Source organism: Nothoprocta perdicaria, unplaced genomic scaffold (genome assembly GCF_003342845.1).
Source record: "Nothoprocta perdicaria isolate Ctin4 unplaced genomic scaffold, notPer1 scaffold_177, whole genome shotgun sequence".
NCBI classification, from domain to species: domain Eukaryota; kingdom Metazoa; phylum Chordata; class Aves; order Tinamiformes; family Tinamidae; genus Nothoprocta; species Nothoprocta perdicaria.
Window position 1 is genome coordinate 1,606,845 of NW_020454949.1, and position 20,941 is coordinate 1,627,785.

At 48.5% G+C, this 20,941-nt stretch overlaps 1 protein-coding gene across 2 annotated transcripts in view; it reads left to right on the forward strand.

The window, feature by feature from the left end:
* Window positions 1-20,941, forward strand: part of ARHGEF4 (Rho guanine nucleotide exchange factor 4) — a 96,836-nt gene that overhangs the window by 74,147 nt on the left and 1,748 nt on the right. The window contains exons 1-8 of one of the 2 annotated variants that reach the window (XM_026036350.1): window positions 333-396; window positions 12,540-12,719; window positions 15,360-15,554; window positions 16,511-16,690; window positions 17,300-17,532; window positions 18,529-18,658; window positions 19,538-19,669; window positions 20,489-20,732. In XM_026036350.1, coding sequence (XP_025892135.1) covers window positions 12,594-12,719; window positions 15,360-15,554; window positions 16,511-16,690; window positions 17,300-17,532; window positions 18,529-18,658; window positions 19,538-19,669; window positions 20,489-20,732 — 1,240 coding nt within the window. In that variant the 5' untranslated portion in view covers window positions 333-396; window positions 12,540-12,593. Of the gene's footprint in view, window positions 1-332; window positions 397-12,539; window positions 12,720-15,359; window positions 15,555-16,510; window positions 16,691-17,299; window positions 17,533-18,528; window positions 18,659-19,537; window positions 19,670-20,488; window positions 20,733-20,941 lie in introns of those variants that run through there. The other variant, XM_026036349.1, reaches the window with a different exon arrangement.

Here is a 20,941-nt window from a genome sequence, read left to right on the forward strand (position 1 = left end):
GCAGCGCGGAGCGGAGCGGAGCGGAGCGGCCCCGCGCGAGGGCGGCCGCGCTGGGGCCTGCGCGCCGCACCGCTGCGGCTGCTCCCCAGAGCGCCCCGGGCTCTGCGCCCCGCGCTCTGCCCCCGCGCCCGGCACACGTTCTGCTTGCTGGGGGCTGAAGCCATGGCCAAGGGCCCCGAGCGAAGCCGGCACAAATGGAGCGCGCTTCACGCCTTCCTGCGCTGCAACATGACCCCGGAGACGCAGCGGGTGGTGGTCTTTGTCATCCTGCTCTTCCTCATCGTCGTCAACGTGGTGCTCATGTTCCTGCTGGCCTTCCACTGACCGGGGGCTGCCGGCAGCTGCGTGGTGGCAGCGGAGGCGCRCGGGGCTCCCAGGACTGGGCCACGTCAGCAGGTCAGCATGTCRTTGTGTGCCCCCGTCCGCCGTCCCGGTGACTGTGTGTCCCAGAGCCTCCCCGTCTGTTCTTTAACCACCGCCCCCTTCCCCACCCCGCTCCCCTCCTGTCATCACCTGTGCCTTGCGCTTTGGATCGCCGTTAGACTGGAGAARGGTGACGGAGCCGACCTGCTTGATCCTACCCGCTGCCGTGGCACCAAGCACCCCGACCCCGAAGGATGGTGTTGCGGTGCCTCAGTGCTCCTCAGCCCCGGGGAGGGCTGAGACGCCGCGGCTTTGTTTGCAGAGGGCCCGGCGAGCACCGAGCCCCACGCGCGGAGCTGCCGCCGGGGCCGTCCGCACGCCGGGGCTGCCGGCAGGAGGGCACGAGCGATAAAGTGCAGTTAATGAGCCGGTCACTCRTTAGAGCACAGCCCTCTCTGTGCTGAACGAACACCGCAGCGGCACACAGGAGCGTTTCTTTGGTTCTTGCCCTGTCTCTCGTCTTATCTCTGGGCTTCTCTGTCACCGGCCTGCGTGTGAAAATGGCTGGCAGGCTGCGCAGGACGCTGCTTGCTGGCCACGTGTTTCCAGCTGGCCAGCGGTAGCCGTGCGTGGATGGGAAGCGACTCCAGCAGCACTCCTGTAGCCCCAGCGGGCGGGAAGGGCAGCGGAGCAGCGTGCTCAGGCCAGGCCTCTTCACCCCAGCGGTGTCTTATCAGCAACCCCTCACGTCTCACATCCAGGCTGGGGAATCCAGCATCCAAGCACCTCAGCATCCAAGGAGAGCGATTTCTGGAGGAAGACAGACCGGAGAGGAAGTCACAGCACTCTGGTCTTGTTGACACAGCTGATGTTTGTGCTGGACACTGTGCAAAATTTCCTAGCTCTTGTAATTCCACAGGCTCCTTCATCTTGTCCATTAGGTAACCTGCCAGCTCTCCCAAGGACAGTACATTTTGTGTCCCCAGTGGTTGAAGGTGCTTCAGTCTACTCAGACCTGAGTGGCTCTCAGATCTGTGGCTCCTGGGGCCTGCGCTGTGGTTAGAGAAAGGCTAGATGCTGGCGATGTCTGTGTCATCTCATGAGTGATGTTCTCCATACCAATTAYGTGTGTCACTGTGTGTGATATGTTAATGTTGTATATAACCACATCAGGAGCACACAAATGAAGTCCGTATTGTGGAGATGCTTTGTGTTTCATCTGCATGTGGAGCAGGATTCTGCTGAGGGGAGTCTCTGGGTGTCACCCAGCTCCCTGCGCTTCTCTGGCAAGCTCTTACCTTTGTGGACAGCTTTCAATCGCTAAAAATCTCAAGGTAGACTATGAAGTCTATTAGCSTGACACTGTGATAGCCACAGCCACCAGAAGCATCCAGTATACCTTATTTTCTGAAGGTAGTTTAATAAAAAAGAACACCATGACATTCAGAGAAATCTGTATCTCCCCCATCGCGTCCCCTTTCCCCTCTATCTAAACTTTTCCTGCAGCTTTAATTTCTGTTTGAWCCAGAACTTTATGGCATGTGGTGGAAAAAGATTGGCTTTTGGAAAGCACACATTCTGCCTCAAAGTGAAAACGTAGCTCAGGCTTCAAATGGCAGGGAAAAAAGCATGGCTGTGGGTTGCTCATCAGCAGGGACCGGGAAGGTTTCTGGCAGCTCCTGTGAGGGCAGCTAGTGCCCCAGGTTCAAGTGGGCTCTGAAAGCGTTTGAGTGTTGAGGAGTTCTCGCTACCCCTGGAGCTGTAGAGAATTTTGTTGTCAACTGCAGTGGGAGCAGAAATAGGCCTGAGCATCCTGGCAACCCCTGTGGCGCATCTGAACCGTCGGTTCCTGCTCCCTCCCTGCTGCTGTGACTTGATACAGGGCCGAGCACATGTGGGTAAATGGGTGAGAGCTGACGGTGGTTCACGTGGCCTGCACAGACGCACGTAGCTCTGGAGAGCATCCACGCTGGCCCCATTCATAACCTGAGCATCTAGCTCTGCACGTGCAGGTCGTGCAGGACAGCTGGTTAAGCCTTGGCCACCCAAGAGCCATCCTCTTCGTCAGCCACATTCACAAGAGCTCATGCACTACTCTTGTCCAGCCCAGCGCTGCGTAACCAAAATAGCTCTTGCATGGGTTTTGTCACCTACCTGGAGATTGTATCTGCTGGTACCTTCTGCTGAGGGAGGTGCTGCAGGGAAGTTTCCCAGGAGCTTCTTTTTGTATAATACCTTGCAAAATTGGTTAAGTAACTGAAGTTGGTCTCATGGTGATGAAGTAATTCCTGTAGCCACTATTCAGTTAGGGAAGGCCATGTTCCTGCTGCTTGGAAAGGAACGCCACATCCCACTGGGTTTGGGATGGCTGGAATACCAAACCTGTCATCGGTGGGACCTCCCAGGACAGCCAGAGCCCAGCTCTCCTCCTCGGGAAATGCAGTAAGTGACGATGCACAGGATCCCAGACGGCCCCAACAGTGGGCCAGTCCTGCCTGCCGTGAGACAGGGGGGAAGCAGAGCAGGGGGTTTGCTAAGGGCAGTGCCCAGAGATGCAAAAAGACACAGGGGCAAATACCTTGTAGAGAAAGTCATGTAAAACTGTGGTGAAATTACCTCCCCGTTCCCAGTTTGGGGCAGTTTGCATTATCCTGCATGGGATAATCTTGCCAGATAATTACTGGCTAAATAATTGGGAGCAGAAAAGTAGGTCTCTTCTTGCACTTACAAACTTTTTGACAGCTGCCAGGTCTGGAGCACTTGTTGGAGGTACAYGCTAAAGCACAACCTGCTACAGCTGTTAGTTTTTAAGTAGGAATTAATGCTTTTCCTCATAATATATGACGCTAAATGAATTTCACCTTCCTTTTCCACCTGCTTATCTGGCTGTTTGGTAGCTGTCTGGTTCTGACCTTATCTGGGTGCAGTTTTGGTGGGGGGAGCCCAGGGTTTCTTCCTTGCTCAGCTACACTTGCAGCCACGTACGCCCTCGGTTGCCATATGAGCGTGAATCAGGCTGGGAACGGCTGTGACTCACCCAGGGCTGCCTCGGCTCTTGGCTGGAGAAGCTGTGATGGTCCAAAGAGCTGAGGGAAAAATGAAGCTGGTGATGGCTCCCTGAATCATGTGCAGGAACTGTAGGTGGTGATAGAAGCCGCTGGGCAAGGGCAGTGCTCTGACATTTAAATGAACAAAGTTGGTTTTCTCCTTGCTCTCAGTGTGCTTATTGACACAAGGGCCAGGGCCTCCGTAGGCGGACAGTGGTCGCCTTCCCCGTAGTCATCGGGAAATCAGGCTGTGCCCCAGCCCTTGGCACGTTGCCCCGAGGAGGGAGCCCGGGCGCACGACCCCGGCGCCGTGCGGGAGGGCACATGGAGCCTGCCGCAGGGGCTGTGGACCCCTGCCCACCCGCTTCCCGCTGCAGGGCACAGCGAGCGGAGCGCAGGGCTGCAGCCTCCTGCCTGCCCGGGGCACTCCGTGTTGTCCCTACGTGGGCACCTCCACCAAAGCACGGAGCGGGCCAGGGCCTGCGGAGCCCGCTCTACCTGCTGCTTGATTTTGTGCCTTGCAAGTGYGAAGAGCGTGGATAAGAGCGCCCACACTGGGGCATCTTTTCCAAAGGGAGCTCTGCACTTCGAATGTATCTTTCTCTTAATCTGTTCTCCCAGGCTAAACTTACTTCTGCGTTGATGTTTGATATCTGCTGTCTTTGTGATTTATTCTTGGAATACAAGGCATGAGCTCGCCAGATAAAAAGCACAGTAACCATTTAGGATGATACCATCAGTAATTATTTTTAATTAATGCTGCCAATATTTTGATTAAAAAAAAAAAAAGGCCCAAAGGAAGTCCCATTAACCCTGCTGGCACAGGGCTACAGTGGCAGAGCTCCCTCCAGCCCTGCTCCATCCGTGCTGCAGCATCTCCTACCCCTCCAGGAGCAGTTGGGTGGAGCCAAAGTGGCACAACAGGGAGCAGCAAACATATTTACAGGCCCAGAGACTATAGCTTTTGTGGTATAGAGCAGTATGGCAGGGCTCGTTGTGACTGCCATGGGTTGCTCTGAATCATGGTCATGGTCTTGCTAGAAATGTGTGGCATGTTGGGTGTCCACAGAGTTGTGGCTAGATTTGTATGGAAATRCAAAGACCCTGCTTAGATATCACATGTGAAGCTAAGGAGCTGTGCCAGGATCTCTCATGAACAAGCTGGCTCCAATTTCCTCACTTGACTAAGTGAAATAATTGCACCARGAGATTAAGAAATGAAGGCTGCTAAGATGTTGAGACTTAGTATTTTTAGCAATGTTAATTCACACTGGTAGCTCCAAGGTGTCAGGGCCTGTTACGCTAATCAGGGTGCAATTACACAGCGAGAGCACTTCCACCCTAAGTACCAGGGGAAAAGCAGGCCCTGTTGGGACCCCAAGAGTCCTGGGGCAAGGAGAGAAGAACCAGGGCCTGCAGGAGCAGAGTACTGCGTGGCCCTCCAGAACACAGCTTTGCCTTGAACTGCTTTTGCAAAAGTACCCGTTTCTTGTCTTGAAAAGCTCATGTGTCCTGCGAGAGGCTTGGACAGGGAGTCAGGCAGGGTGGCCCGAGAACGCGCAGGGGACGGGAAGTGTGTTGGTTGCTCTGCGTTTGTCCCAGGGAAGCGGCGTTCTGCGGGGGAACGGAAGGCGCCCGCAGCCAGCGCGGGCTTGCAGCGTGACYGGGAGCAAGAGCCAGCTTGGGACAAACGAAGACGGACGTGCACAAAAGCAGGAGCACCGGTGGGGCTCAAAAGATCCAGGGAAACCGCTGCTTCTTGAGGAATCTTCTTGGTTCTGAGCTAGCATGTAAACCTTGTGGTTTGTTGTTCTTATCTTCACAAGCATTATTTAGCACAGATCGAACAGGGAGAATATAATTAGCTTAAAGGGCCTCCAGTAGAACTGCTAAAGAAATGACTCATTTYTATTTTGAGAGATACTGTCCCAAAACAAAGACAAGGCATCCTGCTTTACCTGGCAGTGAGGCTATATCATGATTTTTCTGTTCCTTTCCTTTAGCTGCTGCTGATACTCAGACTTTCCTGTGCTTTTCAAAGAAAAGGACAGTGATCCTTAGTTTAGTGGAGAAAAGATCTCCAACAGTGTGCACTGAGAAAGAGATTGCTGGAAAGAAAAGAAATGCATCTTATATAAGCTTGGGTTACTAAAAACCAGCTCTCAGAGAAGGTGAAGGAAGGGAGCAGATAGTAGCAAAGTTTGCACTGTTTTCTGGGCACAAGGTTGGCCCAGCACTTGTGCTAGCACCTACCAGTATTGTGCAGACTTTGGCACAGGGATGTTCATCAAAGACAGATGTTTTTATAGGAGGTAGGAGCAATAAAAACATTTTAGCTCGTTTTTTGCTATGTCTTCCTTTGAAATTAATCACATGCAGGCATGAAAGACGAGTGCTGTGTGTCTGGCTTGCTGCCCACTAAGAGCCAAAGAGATGCTGACTTTTCAGTGATTCAGGGTAGCTTGCTAGCAACACGGTTTGCTTCTACTGTAAAGTGTTTTCTTTAACCTTATTTGCAAAACAAATGTAGATTAATTTTTCTTCAGGCTACGAGTGATTTTGTGACTTGCTGTATCTTTGCGGGGAAGGGAATAGCAACAGTCATGGGACTGCCGAGAACTGTGACCTTCTGCTCCAGYTGGGATACACAGCAGAAGCCGGAGCCTCCGGCAAAGAGTGGAAATGGGGGAAAACACTGTAAGATGCTCTGGTGAGGGTGGRTAAAAGGACTCTGGTCGTGGAGAGGGGGAAGGAAAGTTTGTAGCAGAAGTGACCGAGTTCACAGTCCCATCAAACAGATTTTCTAAAGAAAATAATAGCTTCTGTTTAGGTGGCAAAACAATACTGTGAAAAAGATACATCAAGAAGCAATATTACCTTTAAGAACAAGCAAAGAAACATCTTGGCCATTTGAAAAATGAAGGCAAAGCAAAGAAACATTGGCCATTACCAATCCAAGGTTGTACTGTCAATATTAGGGCACCATAAAACATAAAAACTGCATGCACTTCATATGCCTCATGTTCAGCGGTCAGTGTAGTCTTCAAAATGTTGGTGAGCTGGAAAGTTAGTCAGTCCCACAGAATTCTTTTCACGGCCAAACTGGAGCCAGATGTTAGGCAGCATGTAGATGTGCATGAGTGACCGCACAGAGGCTGCTTCACACTTGACAATTCAAACCCAGGCCCTTTTGGTTTTCTTCTTTTTTTTTCAGTCTTTCACTGAACCAAGAAAAATAGGAGACAATTGTCTGTCTGATTTCCAAGAACTGCTGTGGTGCTAGTCTAGAAAACCTCGATTCAGAGCAGCCTGGAATTACATGTTCACAGCCTCCTTCAGGTGCAACCAGAGCTAGTCAGTGATACCAACTTGGGCCTGTAGTGACAGTGGCTCCCAGTAGAGAAGGGCTGTAGTTCTCTCCAGAGAGCTCCAGAACAGCTGCAAGGTGGTTAAAGAAACAAGACTCGGGGAGATCGGAGCTGCATGATGTCAACGAGACTGGAGCTCGGATCTACCTTAATCTGGAGCTGGCAGGTGCCAGGCAGCTGGGGTAGGTATGAGAAGTAGGTTAGGCAGAAGTTGAAATTGCTTAAACTACTTTTAAATCTTAGAGCATTTTAAGCTGCTTAAGCCACTTTAAGGCTTTAGATGGGTTTAAAATGTTTAAAACACTTTAAGGCCTTACAGAAGTTTAAGCTGTTTAAGCTGCTTTAGAGCTTTAGAATGACTTAAGTTCTGTAGCTTTGTGAGTTTGAGGAGGTTTTTAGGTCCTTTAGCTCTYAGTTGTCTAGTCCCTCTGAGCATTTTGAGTGAGTATGTGGCACATCTCCACTCACGTAGRCTGCACTCAAGGACTCCTTATTCCCATTTGCAATACGAGAGGCACTCGTACAACCCCCTTTCCCTCAATGCATTTTCTTTCTCCTCCCACCTCTGCAAATTTATTGTTGGGGCAAGGAAAACCGGGCATTTGCAGATGTGTGACAGTGCAGCCAGGGCTGGTGTTAGGTGCTCAGGTAGGAACTGCCTTCCTCTCCAGGAGGATAATAGTCCTGCCCAAGGGTGTTCTTAAGTCCTTGTAATTTATGTTTCTTACTTCTCTCATACCATATGAACAGTTCTGCAAGATCAGCAAATACCTCGTCTAGCTGTGACTTGGGGTAAATTCTTAGGAAAGGTTGTAAAGGTAGCTTGGTTTGTCTCCTTGTGTGTCTTTACAGCAGTTAGTGTCTAAGATGCATGATGGTTGTATCCAGATGCAGTGTGTTTAAATGGCCTTCAAGGACATACAGTTGTCCAGTCTGTTTCTGAACGCATCTACATGTTTGACTCCGTGGCATCCTGTGGCACAGCCTAACTACACACCACAGAAAAATGTTCTGTTTCAGATGTAGACTTGGTGCGGGCTTTCACTGGGTGCCTTGCGCTGTGAGAGCCACTGAACAGCCCCAGGTGCTCGTGAACATACAGTCCTCATCTAGTGGTCACCCTCCATCTGACCTTCTCCAGTTCTCAAGTGTGTGCAGCGTGTCCTGGCCTGGAAGCTGTTCCGTACCTTTGATTCGTGGGATTCTTTGTGCCTTTTCAAGCTCTCCCCGTCCCTCTTTCTTTCTGAGTCATTCCTGGCATTCTGACTTTTTGACCCCGGTGAGCTCCAAGATGACATCTTCCTAAATCCGTCTGCATTCCTGTGGAGAGCAGCTCATTTGGAGCCAGGCCTTTTTAGATACCATGTTGTATCACACTTATCAGCATGCCGTTTACTTGCCATTTTGTCACCATGACAATCAGCCTTGTATCTCGTCATTTGAAAAGGCATTTCACTTGAATCAGAATGTAAGGCTTTGAGCTGATAAGACAAATAAGGAGAATGTAGAATTTAGAATCATTGTGCCTGGGGAACTTGGAAACTTGGAATGATTAAAATGGTTAAAATGGAAGCTATTTTACAGCTTGTTGTAATCACTGTGAGCAACTGCTGTTGTTATTGAACAGTCAACTGTAAGATGTGCTATAAACTTCTTTTTCCAAATAACATCAAGTATGAGAAGTTGCTCAGCTCCTGTTGTTTCCTCACCCCAAAGCTTAAAGTTRTTAGTTCCCAAATCAACAGACTTTTTGTCACATACAGGTCCTGGCTGGCAGGGTGATGGTGGGTGTATGAAGAGCATTGATGAGATCTAGATGCAGAAGCTTGAGTGGTTCTCCTTAGCTGCAAGTTATCATCCCCACGCTGTTGGAAGAGCTCTCCTAGCCCAGGAAAGCACAAAGTAACATAGTTTAAATCAATTTTAGCAAATGTAGGGCCATTTTAACTAGGCCCAAAGATACACACCCATGTCATGCACTCCCATGGTTTATCTTTGTATACAGCTGAAGGAGAGCTCTGCCTCTTCTGCTCTTATAAGGAATCCTCTCTAGTGCATGATAAGGAGGCTGACTTCCGAGCTCCTCCTTGCCTGGGACAGGGAGAGCCACCCCCCCGCTTCCCATTTGTTTAAACCACTTCTGAAGAAGAGTCAGGACTCAGATAACGTAAGTGGAAGGCAGGAATATGGTAAGTGCCAGCCAGCATGGTTTTGTGGGAAATGGTTCTTACCAAATAAACCTGATGACAAATTTTACATGTTTGGTCAATGGAGGGAACTATACCAGATGTACTGCGCTTTTGTGAGGAGTTTGATTACAGGTTCATATTTTTAAAAAGCACTATATGACACCAGGAAAGCATGTGTAACTGGACTGAGATCTTGGCCAACTGACTTTGCAGTGATACTGGTAAGGAGAATCCCTCTCAAAATGAAAATGGAATTTCCATTTCCAATTTCACTGTATGGAAATCTGCCATGCTTGGTAAACGCAGGCAAGACTCCCACTATCCCTAATCTCTGCCCTAACATTCCTGGTGATAAAATAGGCCRTCGGCACAACAGGCAAAGGGCAACTAATGATGCAGGCATGGGTTGGTTTGGGTCATGGCATGCAGGTCTGCCGTGCCCAGGGGGGCAGGCAGCCCGCCATCCAGCAGGACACGTGTGTCTTGCTGCGGTGCCGCGGCAGGGCGGGTGATGGTGGCCACGCAGGCGAAGCAGCAGCAAGAAGCCATGCGGCCTGTGGCCGTGTGGCYGAGACGAGGGCCCTGGCAGGCCCAGAACGAGCCTGAGCCGGCACAGAGCTGCGCCCCGGCAGCCCAGCGAGGCAGCAGCCCTGGGGTGCCATGGTCCGCGGGCAGGCCGGCGCCTGTGGTAAAGCCTCACCCAGGGGCCTGCATCTCCTCGCAGAGGGGAGCGCCGCCACGGAGGCCGTTGTCGGGGAACGAGCTCGCGCTGAGTGCCTGCGGCTCTGCGGCTGAAACGCCCATCTCTGCTGCCCACTACTAAACAGGGACGCGAGAAGTTCGGGGAGAAAGAAAGAGCAGTCAGGGCAATTTGAGCACTATCTCATGGGGTTCAGTTCAAGGCATGGGTTAGCTGCCTTCTACCTATCTTCTGTCAAAATAAACATGTTGTRTTTTAATGAAAAACTACCTTGGGGCGAGATCAGAAGTAACGTCTTTCTTTTATCTCCTCTGCTGCCCTTTGCATTAGCGAAGACCCAAGGGAAGGTCTGGAAAAAAAATGACAGGAGAAGGACCTCTGAGAACTGTCAGGAGAAGGAGCCGGTGCTCTGGTGGGGCTCCCTGCAGGGTCTCAGCATGGGACGTGCTAGCCTCACGGGCTGTCGGGTTGCAGCTCACAGGCTCTGAGCTGGCACAGCGAGTGCTACAAAGCTAATGAACACAGGCTGCTCAGAAGCCATTTTAATTCAGCAGGAAGTACTTGAGTTCAGCTATTCTTCTTTGAATATCTGTTTTAGGGGAAAAGTATCCATTTTATTTGCTCTTTTTCCCTGAACTGCTCAATTCCYAGGATCTTGTGATGCACCTGGGTTAATTTTTAGTCCTTAGCGCTGAAGTGTGCTTAGTATTCTCAAGAGAAAGCTATTCAGATAGCTTTCAGATAGCTTACTCAAGTAGAACTGAGCAGCTGAAAGAAAAATATATCCTCAAGCAATCTTCCTCCCTCCTTCTGTAAGTTGTCTAGATCTTTTATCTCTGTTAACATTGCCTGGAGCTCCCGTCACAACGAGAGCAGGACAGAGGAGGTAGTTGCATCCAAGTGCCCAGCCTCAGACGAGCAGGACGGGGAGCTCACACACAAACAAACGTGGAGCCCTAGGCCTGGGCAAGCGGCATCTCTCTGTCTGTGTGTAATGGAGTTAATCTCTGGGGTGCCTGACCAGTCTTCCCAAGTACTTCAGCCCTGCTCCTTCCCATCAYGTCTGCCCTGGCCACGCAGGAGGTGGATGGCTGTAGCTGCACAGACGGTAGGTGCATTAAAATGCTAAGACAGTATTAGAGCAGCTGCTGTAGTCAAAGTTCAGTTTCGGAGAGAGTCGGTGTTGATACTCTGGGTTGCAGACAGCAGTGCCTACAAGCAAACATTGCTATAAGCAAAGAGAACCTGTCAGCTTGGGGTGGGTTTGAGCAGCAGCTGGTTGGCTGGGGTTGCATCTTCTGTTTGCTGATGTTCACCTTCCAAAACTGGAACATGTTATTTCTTGTGGAACTTAATAGTAGTCACGGAGCCCCTTAGGTGCCATGGAAGTGTCGGCGCTTTCAGACCGGAGCTGTGGCTCACAGCCGCCCTCCAGGAGTTACTGCGGGAGAGGGGCTGTTAAACTGAGCTGTTCGGGATTTYGGGATTTGAAGAAAATAATGTAAGGTGCAGTTTGAGGGACTTAACAGAAAATTGGGCAGTGAATATTCTGGTTATTAAAGTCAGGGCTGAGCCTGTCAGCCTGCAGCCATGCAAGAGTGTCAAGTACTGCTGTACTTGAGGCAGCAAGACAGTTCAAAGCAAAACAATGAAGTTTTTTGTCTTTATTTCTTGCTTTAATCCCTCTTGTTCATCCTTTCTTACCACAAACATGTTGTTTGGTGCTGGTTAAACAAATCGTGGCTTGTATTTCAKGCATCTTTTTAGTCAGTCTTCAGAGAATCCTCTGGCAGTGGCTTGTCTGCTTGCCTGTGGGTATTTGGCCAGTCATGTGCACAGTATGGCTGCTTCTTGAGTATAGAAAATGTAAGATGCTAATGATAGTGCATTAAAATAACAGCTGAGGCTTCACCAGTTAGATACACAGTTTTCATTAAGTCTGGTGAGAACCACATGGCTTTGTCCCCATGGGAGGTGGTGGTGTCAACCCCCCAGTGCTGCTAGTGCAGGGTTGGCCTGGGGCTCCTGGCTTCCATGTGGTGGYCCTGGGCCCAGACACCTCCGTGCTGTGGCTGTAGGGACTTCACGTCGCTGTGCTCTGCTCTGCCGTGGTGGGCGTGGGGACCTCAGGCAGTCCTGTGGTAGTGACCAGCTGGGCCGGGTACAAATAACACACCTCACTGCAGCAGCAGTTCCTCAGGGTTACCTAACTAGAAGGTGGCTAAGTTGGAAGCAGCTGGGAATGGCAGCCTGCTTCTATGGATGCAGTCAGCACTGTATGGATGGATGTCAGGATTGCCTCTACGGATGCAGTCAGCACTGTGTTAAAGAGCCCACAAACTGTCTCTAGGCATGTTCTATGTTTTCTTTTAATTGCCAGGCTTACTTTTTCCCTTAGAATAGGCCCGCTTTGATATGTATTGTAAATAACCAGTGGCCCTTAGCATAATTACTTAAAGGCTTCAGGAGATTTATTTTAAGCAGCTTAAGTGCTAAGTTTAACCACCATAAAGACATAAAGCTTTGTTCATCCTAGACCAGGTCTGAAGCTTCAGAAGACTTTCTGTTCTCAAGTATGGCCCTAGAAACCCTGAAGCTCCTGGATGGCTTTCAAGGCTTTCCAAACCATGAAAGCAGCCTCCACCAACACAGTACCACCAAGCCTAGTTTGTTGGTTGAGGCAAAGTCACCTGCAAGAAATGCTATTGAGAGCAAGGGTAGTCAAAGCAGTTGTTGGACTAGCACCACCTCCTTTGCACTTTGCTTGCAAATGAGTGAGCAGCTCATTTGTCACAGCTGAGATGATGCCTGTGCTGCAGGTGCCGGCACGGCTCTGGGAATGCTGCTGACCCTTTTGCTTCTCTGTCCACAGCTCATCAGTGATGGCAGTGTGGTGTATGCAGAAGCCCTCTGGGACCATGTCACGATGGATGACCAGGAGCTGGGATTCAAGGCTGGTGATGTCATTGAAGTAATGGACGCGACCAACAAGGAGTGGTGGTGGGGGAGGATTCTGGACAGTGAAGGCTGGTTTCCAGCCAGCTTTGTACGGGTAAGACCTCAGCATTTCTACACACCTCACCATTAGCAGGTGTTTTGYTTTGTTTTGCTTTGTTTTGTTTTGTTTTKKTTTKKTTTKSTTTTSYYYYYMCCCMSRSMYWKGKATTATGTAATGACTGCTGAGTGCCTCCATACCTAGAGGTAGCTGTTCAACATCTGCATTTTAGCTTTCCTAAACACGTGGCTACTGTACAGTGAGCATTYTGCATGGTGCTGTCATGTGTGAGGGCAGTTCCCACTCCCCACCAGTAGATCATGGCAAGTGCAACCCAGTTGTGGGCTCTGGGGCTAAAATGAGCTGTGCAGGCTGAGGAGCTGCCATCCATGTGTGTATTGGCCAGTGTGCATCCAGGTAAACTGCCTCTCCTTCCACAGTGAGYAACTAATCCTCTCCCAGAGGAAGCCCAGAGCTGGCAGAGGGCCTCAATCTAGGATCCACTTCCAACAGCAGGATGAGCACGACCACCAAACTGAGCTTTTTCCATCTGGTACTAACTCCAGCACCATATCTCGAAGTGTGTAACTGCCTCCCTTCGTCCTGGAGGTTTGAAAGCACAAGGCTGGTGGACTACAATAGAGCACTTCAGGCACTTGGAAACAGAGGGGAAAACCACAGGAAAGGACAACTGCTCCGGTGGGGACAAGAAACACTTGATTTTGATCTGTTTTGGTGCCAAAGTTCTCTCTTTGTGCTGACTACGAAGCCCATACAGAAACAGCTTGTGATGGGCACAAAAGCCAAAGGTGTGCACTGCAGAGGTCACATTCATTCTTCACAGAGCAGTCTAAAATGCATCTGAATTCTCTGTGCAAATCAGGGGTAAAAAGAGTCTGGGTAACTGCTGGGCACTTTCTTTCTTCCTGTGAGCAGAACAGCATCTTTTCTGTAGGCTGTAGTTGTTGCTGTGGAGGCCTGACTCTGCTTTCCCCACTTTAAGGACAGGTTCTTCACCACTGCAGAGGTGATTAGAAGGCTAAGAGCAAAGAGACTGTCAGCCCTTTAGCTTCTTATTCAGGTCACCTTAGATCACAAGATACCCAAAGCCAGGTGAAGGATGAAAGGAGATGATACAGTGGCTGTAGCAGAAGTCCTTAGAGAAGTGGGGCAGACTGCCATAAAAGTTTGGAAATGTTTTGCTGTAGCTTTTGCACGTAAGACCACTAGGACTAAATTCTCACCACTGACAGGGGTACAACATTTTTTTTCTTAGTCAAAACAGACCTTTTTTTTTTTCTMTTCATTTGCAGATACGTTGAGTTTTCATGGTTGACAATAATCTCTGATAAGATAATGTTTCAGAGGAAATAAGATGAGAGATGCAGAATAGCAGATTCTTTTAGCAGAGTCATTACAACACATATTTAAGTAACTTTGTGAAGATAACCTGCCAGGATCACTGACTCTCAAGCTTATTGCTGGGAAGGCCTGTGTGCTCACAGGTCTCTCAGTTTCAGGCAAAGTTCTGAGCTTAAAATCATCCAGTGCTCTGATAGCAATGAATTAAAACAAGACCTCCACATATGCAGGGTTTCACCAACTTTAAACAGTGAGTAAACGTAATCTACACATATGTGGACAAGGAGTATTTATCTACATCTATCTATTAAATAAATAAATAAATAAATAAAGGTGAGTAGTCCTGTCTAGAGGAAAATACATTAAAAGTTTAAAGTAGCTCTGTATCATTGGCATAAAGTTGCATATATTTATGCCTGCTTGGGAAGCGATACAGTAAAACTGAGGATTTTTTTTCTCCTCTTCTTCTGTTTTTTTCCTTTCTTCTCTGTGCTGAGCTTGATGATTCTAGTTGTGTACAAAATACTCCCACAGGCGTTCTGGGAACTCTTTAATATGCAGTGACAGTGCAAGTGCATAAAAGCAATCTTGTAAGTGAAAGGCACTGATAATTGCGCGGCATCAACTAAGGCAGTTTCACACTGCTGACAGGGTAGCTAGACCCCCTCGTGCAGCCGGTCCCCCAAGCGCTGCTGGTTTTCCTCTGCTCATGCTGTGCTGCCCTCTCATGGGCGCTCCGAAGGAATCATGAGCTCCACACACGCAGCCGTAAAATACCATGACATTGCTTACCACATTATAGGCCTGCTGACAATTCTATTTACCTTTGTATTAAAAATAAATGATCTTTAAATAATCTTGGGAGAGCAGCTACTGAGATGCCATCTGTTATTTATAATATGATAGTAACCATAAAGCAATAAAACACCAAGTATTTACTGCATCCTTCTCCTGCCCTATGAGTCCCTCCACAAATACCCAAGCAAATTTCACTTTATAAACCATTTCCTCTCTGCTTTTTTATATATTCATCCCAGTAGACCACTTATMATTCCCGTGACTTCTGTCCACAGGAGATGCCTGCTTAAAACCACCCATGTCACATCTTAGGCACAGTCATCATGTGGTTTACCAATACCCTCCCCAAACTATCTGTCCTTAGCTTTCCCGCATTGGAGACACTTGCGCAGGTAACTTGTGTAGTGTTCCCCATCACTCCTCACCCCTGCTCAGTCTTTGTCTGCCATTCAGTTATCTCTCCCAAACTGCTCTGCTTTGAGTGGAAAGCTGCAGTTGGCAATACCAATGGTGAGTACCCTTGTGTGTTTGGCACAGCTTCGAGTAAACCAGGATGAGCCTATGGAAGACTACCCTCTAAAGGTAGAGGGTGGCAAAGACGACGACTCCAGCAGTGGCACCCGACGCTTTGGGATGGGGCAGACCAGCAAAGATCAGATGAGGACCAATGTCATCAATGAGATCATAAGCACAGAGAGAGACTACATCAAACATCTGAAGGACATCTGCGAGGTAACAGAATCTTTAAATGGAACAAGAGCATAGGTTGTTCCTGTACGTGGAGATAAGGTTCCTAGGACAGTAACTCCCCATCTCCTTTGCCAACAAGATGGTAATTCAATCTGCATCTGCTCTGCTAAATGATGCTGCACACTCAGAAATTGGAAGGCAAGTCATTACAGCAGTATCGCAAATGTCCCTTTGTTTGCATTACCCAGTTGGGCTCTGATTAAATGAATTTCCCAAGCCAGAGAAGAGTAAATGTCTAACATTGCAGTTCTCTCTAATATATGATCTGAAGTAACACACTCAGCGATCCCAGCCTTTGGGCAAGTCATATACTCAGATTAAAACAACAGGGGGATGTTCAGGCAATTAGGTCTTTCACTTCCAAATATGCAGCGTATTGTGACACCTCTCCGGGCTGAGGCACTCTGTCACGTGCAGTGGGGCCAGTGATGGGAACTGACGGAGCAGCCYCTCACTGAAAAGACACAAAAATCCCTGCCTCGTGGCAGGGGGCAGCTGGGACAAGGCACCACACATGTCCCAAGCCAGCCTTTCCTCCAGCAGTGTCCAGGAGTCTTCTTCCCCTCCTCATGCTCTTCACCTTCCTCCTTCCTTAACTCAGCTGGGCAAGTCCTGCTACCAACCCTAGAGCCTTGGATGGATTTTGCTGTTTAAAAATATCCCTTCTGGTGTCAGAGCACCTTTATGTGCAGGCAGATAAAGATGTTTCTACAGAATAGAGACAGCTCAGGGACTCCTTCAAGTGCTGTATCATTAAAGGCAGTGTGGCTTGATTTCTGTTTCTACCATACTGGGGGGTATTAGAGGAAAAATAAGCAGGTGAGCAAGGGGTACAGGAAGCTGGTGTACGACTGGCTGCTCTCTGTGGGGGTTGTTGCTGGTATCSAAAGGCCTAAGAACAAGTGCCCAGTGTCCTTTCCAATTTGCTTTCCTCATAGGGTTACATTAAGCAGTGCCGCAAAAGAGCTGACATGTTTACAGAAGAGCAGCTGAAGACAATCTTTGGGAACATTGAAGACATCTACAGGTGCCAAAAGAAATTTGTTAAAGCCCTGGAGAAGAAGTTCAATAAAGACCACCCACATTTGAGTGAGGTTGGCTCCTGCTTCTTGGAATATGTAAGTGAATGGCCTTACCCAAGGGAAAAGAAGGGAGAGGTGATCAGGCCAGAGGGTTTGGAGGCTATTCTGACCAAGAGGAAGCTGTGAATTAAAAAACCTAACCAGGCAAAGAAACAAAATAACCTGTCCCCTCACCCCCACCCAACAAAACACACCCACCCGAACACCCTCTTGGTCTTGCGATTGCACGGAGAACATTTCCACAATGCCTCAGCATCTGAGCTCTGTATTCTGGATAATACTGCTTTAGGGACCCGTGGCACCTTGAGCTGCAAGACTTAACGGCCAAAGAACCACCCACTGGGCAGTTTATGCCTACATTTTTTGCAGGTCTTTATATTCACTGCTGATTTATTCTTTTGAAACATTCAGCTGAACATGGGCCAGAATATATGGGAATGTCTTAAGTCTGTCAGAGAAGCTGCACTTGCCTTAACTTCTACTATACCCCACCCTAACACCAGCTTATAGTGCTCTGGCTCAAAGTGTCAGGGGGAGAATGCAAATTACCAAGCAGCCCGACGTGCTACAGGAGCAGGTACAGCCATGCCAGGCTGGCACCCTAAAGAACGTGGATGCTGAATGACTTTTCATTTTCCCTTGCAGCAAACAGAGTTTCAGATATACTCCGAGTACTGCAACAACCACCCCAATGCCTGCATGGAGCTGTCCCGGCTCACCAAGGTTAACAAGTACGTCTACTTCTTCGAGGCCTGCCGCCTGCTGCAGAAGATGATCGACATCTCCCTGGACGGGTTTCTGCTAACGCCTGTGCAGAAAATCTGCAAATACCCATTGCAACTGGCTGAACTACTCAAATACACCAACCCCCAGCACAGGTAGGTGCTGGAGGGGCTGCAGGGGGGCATGACACTGGTCTCATGGCCAAGGACTAACACTGACTGGTACATGGAGCGCAGCTCAGCRTGGTTGGCTGGGTTGCGAGTCTTCCCAAGGGGAAGTCTCGGCCTGCGACATTCGAGGTACTTGCAAATGTTGGTGCTTCTTTAGGAYCTGATCAAAAGCTGAAACGCATTGCTCCATTTCAGGGTGATGCTCAATTGGCTCAATTAACTAAAGCATCTGAAATAATTAGCTACAGATGTAAAATGGAAAATACATGTCAGAGGAAACTACTGACATTGGTGTACTGTGATTTAAGCTGAATTTTTACCTTCCTAATTTCAACGCTAATAACTTAACTGTTTTGTGTCTCACTTATGTTCAAATGTGCTGATCTGAAGCTGACCGCTCAATAAGGAGCTCCTTAATGCAGTGCAGTAGCTGTTGGGGCAATTGCAGCAGTGACACGTCGCTGTARTGCAGGTCTCTTCACAGCTCAGGGAGAAGTAGCTGGTGGCAATAGATGGTGTGTGGGTGGAGAGGGCTGGTCTCTGTCCCAGCACCCAGAGAGACAGCAGCTCCTGTCCACAAGCCAGCCAATTACTGCTGCACTTTCACCCCCCGTGTGACAGCAGCAGCTCCCACACGCCTGCAGACTGGCATTATCAATACATGTTAGTTCTCTAAGGGAAACAAGGCCTGAAAAGCCTTGTAGAAAAGAGGCTTAGCAACTAGTATTTTACACCTCTGGAACCAAATTTGCTTGCTTACCTGCTGCCCTCCTACAGATTGGGCCTGGATCTGCCACAAGGTTATAATCTGACTTTATGTGCTTCACAAACCYCACGGTTCTCCTGAAAAGCTGCCCTCAAAAATACTGTAAAGCTGCACATGGCGCTCATGTTTTCTGCTGACCAGCCCTAGCCTTTTGGTGGGTGGTTCCAGCTRGCGCTTGTCTTCTGCTCATATCTAACAACCCCACTGTGCCCTAGGGATTTTAAAGATGTTGAAGCTGCCTTAAATGCCATGAAGAACGTTGCTCGGCTCATCAACGAGCGCAAGCGGCGGCTGGAGAACATTGACAAAATTGCTCAGTGGCAGAGTTCAATAGAAGACTGGGAGGTGAGAGAGCCGGCTTCCCCCACMAACTGCCCCGTCTCTGCGTCCCTCCTCCCTCCCATAACAGCGCTTGTCTACAGCAATCATATTGTACGGATTATTACTGTCCCTACCCCAGTTCTGTTGCCCCTCCACCTTTGGTTTATTTAAACAGCCCAGCTGTGATCATCTCCTGTTACTTAAAGCTCTAGCACTTAAGCCCTCYAGCAACCTCCTGCCTCTTTCCTGGGATTTTTGTTTCCTTTTAGACTGAACCTGGCATCTGGGGCAGTTCGGGCCATTTCCTCCTGTCTCCCTATTTTATCTGAGTGATTTCAAACTGTCACGATGGGCAGAACTATCCCCTACGTATCCCCTATACCTAAGGCGTATTATTTTGKTGGGCAGGAGGAAGAAAAAAAAACGGTTCTGATATAGATATATAATGGAAGCCAATCTTCCCTTGAGACTCCATGTAAGAAATAACAGCTAAAGCAAACAAACAAACCACATTTTTTCACATCCTAGCTTCAGTAAAACCAGGCCCTCTACTTCCCAGAGGATGTCAGGGTAAATTCTCAGCTTTATTGCTCCTTTAATGAAGGATCAGCTGCCCTGAACACACTCCTTGGAGAAGGAGCTCTTTAATTTGCTATCGTGTTGTTCCAGCAAAATTCAGCTCATGTTCTCTGGGTACCAAGGGCACAAACGCTGTCCCCACTGATGTGACGAGGACTGTCCTGCATCACTGAGGCTCCCTCTCATTCCTAGAAGACACATTTCACCAGCAGAAAATCAGCCCTGACAGATGCACAGCCAARCTGAGGTTCTCCTACACGCTGATTTATTCTCCTCCGTTATTCTGGATGGCACTAACCAACCTCTTCTTTGTGCTGCTCTCAGGGTGAAGATGTCCTAGTCAGAAGCTCAGAACTCATCTATTCTGGGGAATTAACCAAAATCTCCCATCCTCAAGCCAAGAGCCAACAGAGGATGTTCTTCCTTTTTGATCACCAGCTTGTTTGCTGCAAGAAGGTAAGCTGAAACTAGGCATAATTTCTATTCATTATAAACTAATAAACTCAGGTCAACTCACATACCTCAGTTCAGTTTTGCTTGTTCTGTAAATGCCTATTTCTTTAATGCACTATGTGCTCCTGGCTGACAGAGCTTTATGTGCATTTGCTGCAGTGTTCTGCCTGACACTGGGCTGGTCTGCGTACCCAGCCGCAGAAATAAGTTAGTTATAGGAGCCAATGGATGGCCAAATACTTATAGCAAAAGAGGAAAGCAGTCCTCTGCCTCTAGGCTTCATGAAAATATGAAGATAAACCTAAGATATGAAACTCTCACTGTTGTTTATCACTGCTATCAGATTTGCTTTTCTTTTGCAATGCAAAAAAACAAAAGCCAGCTTTTTCTAGCTTTTASATGTGGACTATGGGATTCAAATTCTATTTTCTATTTCTATTTCCATTCTATTTTCTGATACTGGCGGAAGGCTGGTGCACAATCATAGACCTGAATGAAGCTCTAAGAGCAAGTCCAAGATGAATTTCCCTTCTCATTACGAGTGAGCTTCAGTGTAGCAGATAGATAGCCGTATCTGTAGATGGCCACCTATCCTGACCCAGCAGGCAGAACTGCCCAAGTCCCCTTGCTGCCAAGGTGTCAAGAAGTTTGAAACTCTGCAATTCCATAGATTCAGATTTTGTATGAATTTATCTTACATTAGACCTTATGACCACTAAAAAGATGAAAAATGCCATCATGTTGAAGAGGGCAAGAGGTGTCTAAAGAAGGGAGAGGACAGGAAATAGCAAAATCAGTATGACTCTGTCATCTCTCTTACAGGATCTTCTGCGCCGGGACATCCTGTATTATAAAAGTCGGATCAACATGGATGATATGGAAATACTGGATGTAGAGGATGGGAAGGACAAGGATTTCAACACCAGTGTGAAAAATGCATTTAAGCTGCACTGCCAAGACACAGAGGAAGTCCATTTATTTTGTGCAAAAAAGCCTGAGCAGAAACAGCGCTGGCTGAAGGCGTTTGAGAGTGAAAGGAGACAGGTTCAGCTTGACCAAGAGACTGGTATGGAAAGGCCAATGCAACCAACACAGCACCGTCTCTAACTAGCGGCCAGAGCGTGGGTGTAAAGGGCCAACACATCCAGGCCAGCTCTGGGATGGATGTTCTTGGATGAACTTGCATGTCCTCAATGATGCCTCTCTAATTCTTGTGTTAGTGGTAAAAGAAAAAATCCCTCAAACTACAAAGCACAGGGAGCTGCTGCTGCAGTG